Below are 2,642 nucleotides of genomic sequence, written 5' to 3'. Positions count from 1 at the left end.
ATGTAATTCAAAATAGGCATCAACATGTCTTAAATCCATCAAAATCAAAGTACAAAAAATATATCATAACAGAGATTTCATTCCTCCTAGGAATGCAAAGGCCTATCATCCAAGGCAAAAGCAATTATAATGAAGCATGATCAGCAGAACCAGAATCACCATTACCCCCCCCCCCATCTGCATGCCTTGGTCCAAAACCAATCTCTTCTCTCATCTTTTGAAAAACCTCCTCTTGCCATTTTTTCTTTTAGTGCTCAAAAATACCTAGAAGGTCTTCACGCGTGTACAGCTCTGGAGCTTGACTTGTAGAGGTAGAAGAGAATGATGATTGCCCAATAATTCCAGTGAGATCCTCCAAGGGACTAAAGCCATAGCTGAGGCGCCGGACATAAAATGGTGCCGTTCGTCAAAGGACCTGGCTCTCTTGAGGGCATCCTTGCTCAGGACAAAACCCTTGGCCAGCATGCTGCTCACCACATCCTTTGCCTTCCTCACTGCAGACTCAGTTGTCGAGAGCTTCCCTTCCTTCTGCAGCACCAGAAAAAAAAGAAGATGGGAAGACAAAAACAGTGAAACCTTGTGAATTAATATAAGTAGGTTGAAATTACAAAACTGGAACTGGAAAAACAAAACAAAACAAAAGAACCAACAATTACAAGCCTGATAATCTCACTAAATGGTTCCCAATCCGTAAGACAGTAATATATAAAAGATCGTTATCTCTGACATGTTCCTTCTTGTTGAAACATAACATGCGAGCAAGACCTATAATCCCAAAAATAAAAGACACAGAAAAAATTTTGGTCCACCAGTTCAGAACTTTTGTTTTTGAAAATTATCACCACAACCTACTGGTACAATTATAAAGTAACACTCGAATGATGAAACGCTAATGAACGTGGCCCACGCGGCTTTGTTTTTTCATTCATTCTTTTTTCAAGGAGAAAACCACCACGTATCCAAAATTAAAAGCAAAAAGTCACAATATGGCTTTCATGTCATGCAGAAACCTGAGAGCATAATCTGCACAAATATCAGGGAGTCAGATTTACCGGTATCTCTTTGTAAGCTTCAGGAGGAAGCTGGTAATCCTCAACTGGCGTAATGCTGACACAAAGATCAGCTATAGTTGCTCCCTGCATCCATAAAGAACTGAAATGGTGCACCCAAAATCTTCCAGATTGTATATTAGAAAAACATGAAGGACATGAAGGTTATTTGTAAAATTTCTTTTCCTGAGATTGGAATATGTTAGCGAGTAATTTGCATTATTAAAATTTAACTCACTGAGAGAAGCATTGCTGTATCTACTCCCTGTGACTCCTTGAAAGTGACATAAGCAATCTGAGACCTTTCATATTTGCTGCCGAAGTAAAAACAACATGATTTTGATAATGATTTTCCACAAGAGAAATGCATAAGACATAATTAGAAGGACAATGACCTCCGCAATTCAATATATTGAATGTCCCCTGAGAAGGAAAAGAATTCCTTGATGTCCCTTTCTGATGCAGCCAGGAAAATGTTGCTGACTTTCACTGTTCTTACCTGCAACAGGAGACAAGGACAATATTTCATGAACGCTGCAGTTATCCACCACGCAATTGATTTATCTCACAACCACTATGATTTATCTCACAACCAATTAACTTAGCACACATTGAAGTGCACATGCCATGAATGGTTGTGCCATAGGAATCCTATCAAAGGCAAATTATATGTGTCAGTGACACAAAAAGGTAAATTAAAAACTATTGAAAATGAGCTTTCTTGGGGAAAATTATTAAAACAGTGACGGAAAGTCATAGGGAACTGATAGATATAATGTTAGATCAAATACAAATTTCAGTAAAAAAGGACACAATATCCTTCTTACTAAAAGATCCTACTCGTTGGCACCAATTTGAATAACCATGCTTTGTTGAGGAACAAGAGATGGATCTACATGGACTATCTAGCAGCAGTTAGCTGAGACATTATGCACTATTTTCACTAACATCAGTAAATTAGATTGTTAAAAAAAAAAAAAAAATCTCTCACATCTGAAACATCGATAGTCCAATTTGATGTAACAGTCAACTAAAGATCCACTCTCATCCTCAAATAGCCCGGATCCAAAGGGACCTGCAATAACATGCTCCATTAGGTGCTTCTCATGGAAAGAAGGGGGGAAAACAGGGCAAAGAAACATCTAAAGCAAGAAGCATTAGAATTGATGGAATAGTGATACATTGAACTAACTCAAAGTTTCATAAGGAGATGGTTAGACATATGGTTTCATGTGGCACGCTTAGATGAATGTCAGAACAGAAAAATAAAAGGGCAAAGAAATGGAAGAAGTCAGTGTAAGTCAGTGTAGGCTTGGCTTTGATGATATACGATCATGTGCAAATTAACCAAAAAGATAACAAGCTTACTTGCATCATTGACCGAGGATTTGCAGTGTAAGTCGTCTCAATGATTTTCTCCATCTGTGGTTCATGGAACAAATACGTGGAAACATGAATCACTGAACTTCTCTAAAATCTATGAGGTTAAAAATTAATTGTAGATACCTCCAATTCAAATCCATAGTGGAAAGCAACTTTCTTCACATCTTCCAAACTGAGTTCAATGGATATCTCCTGGATGTCAGAGGAGAA

General features: G+C 37.9%; 1 protein-coding gene across 1 annotated transcript; it reads right to left on the bottom strand.

Annotated features, from left to right (window-relative positions):
• Positions 1-203: 203 nt before the first annotated feature.
• Positions 204-1,693, bottom strand: LOC120104768 (binding partner of ACD11 1-like). The gene is made up of 5 exons (XM_039116522.1): positions 1,676-1,693; positions 1,445-1,548; positions 1,288-1,363; positions 1,053-1,136; positions 204-525 (listed from the first exon to the last, which is right to left on the bottom strand). Exons 1-5 carry the CDS (start codon positions 1,691-1,693, stop codon positions 265-267), a joined length of 543 nt encoding a protein of 180 aa, XP_038972450.1. The 3' UTR covers positions 204-264.
• Positions 1,694-2,642: the final 949 nt, after the last annotated feature.

Source organism: Phoenix dactylifera, unplaced genomic scaffold, assembly GCF_009389715.1.
Source record: "Phoenix dactylifera cultivar Barhee BC4 unplaced genomic scaffold, palm_55x_up_171113_PBpolish2nd_filt_p 000097F, whole genome shotgun sequence".
In the NCBI taxonomy this organism is placed as follows: Eukaryota; Viridiplantae; Streptophyta; class Magnoliopsida; order Arecales; family Arecaceae; genus Phoenix; species Phoenix dactylifera.
This window is presented reverse-complemented; position numbering and strand designations above follow the sequence as displayed.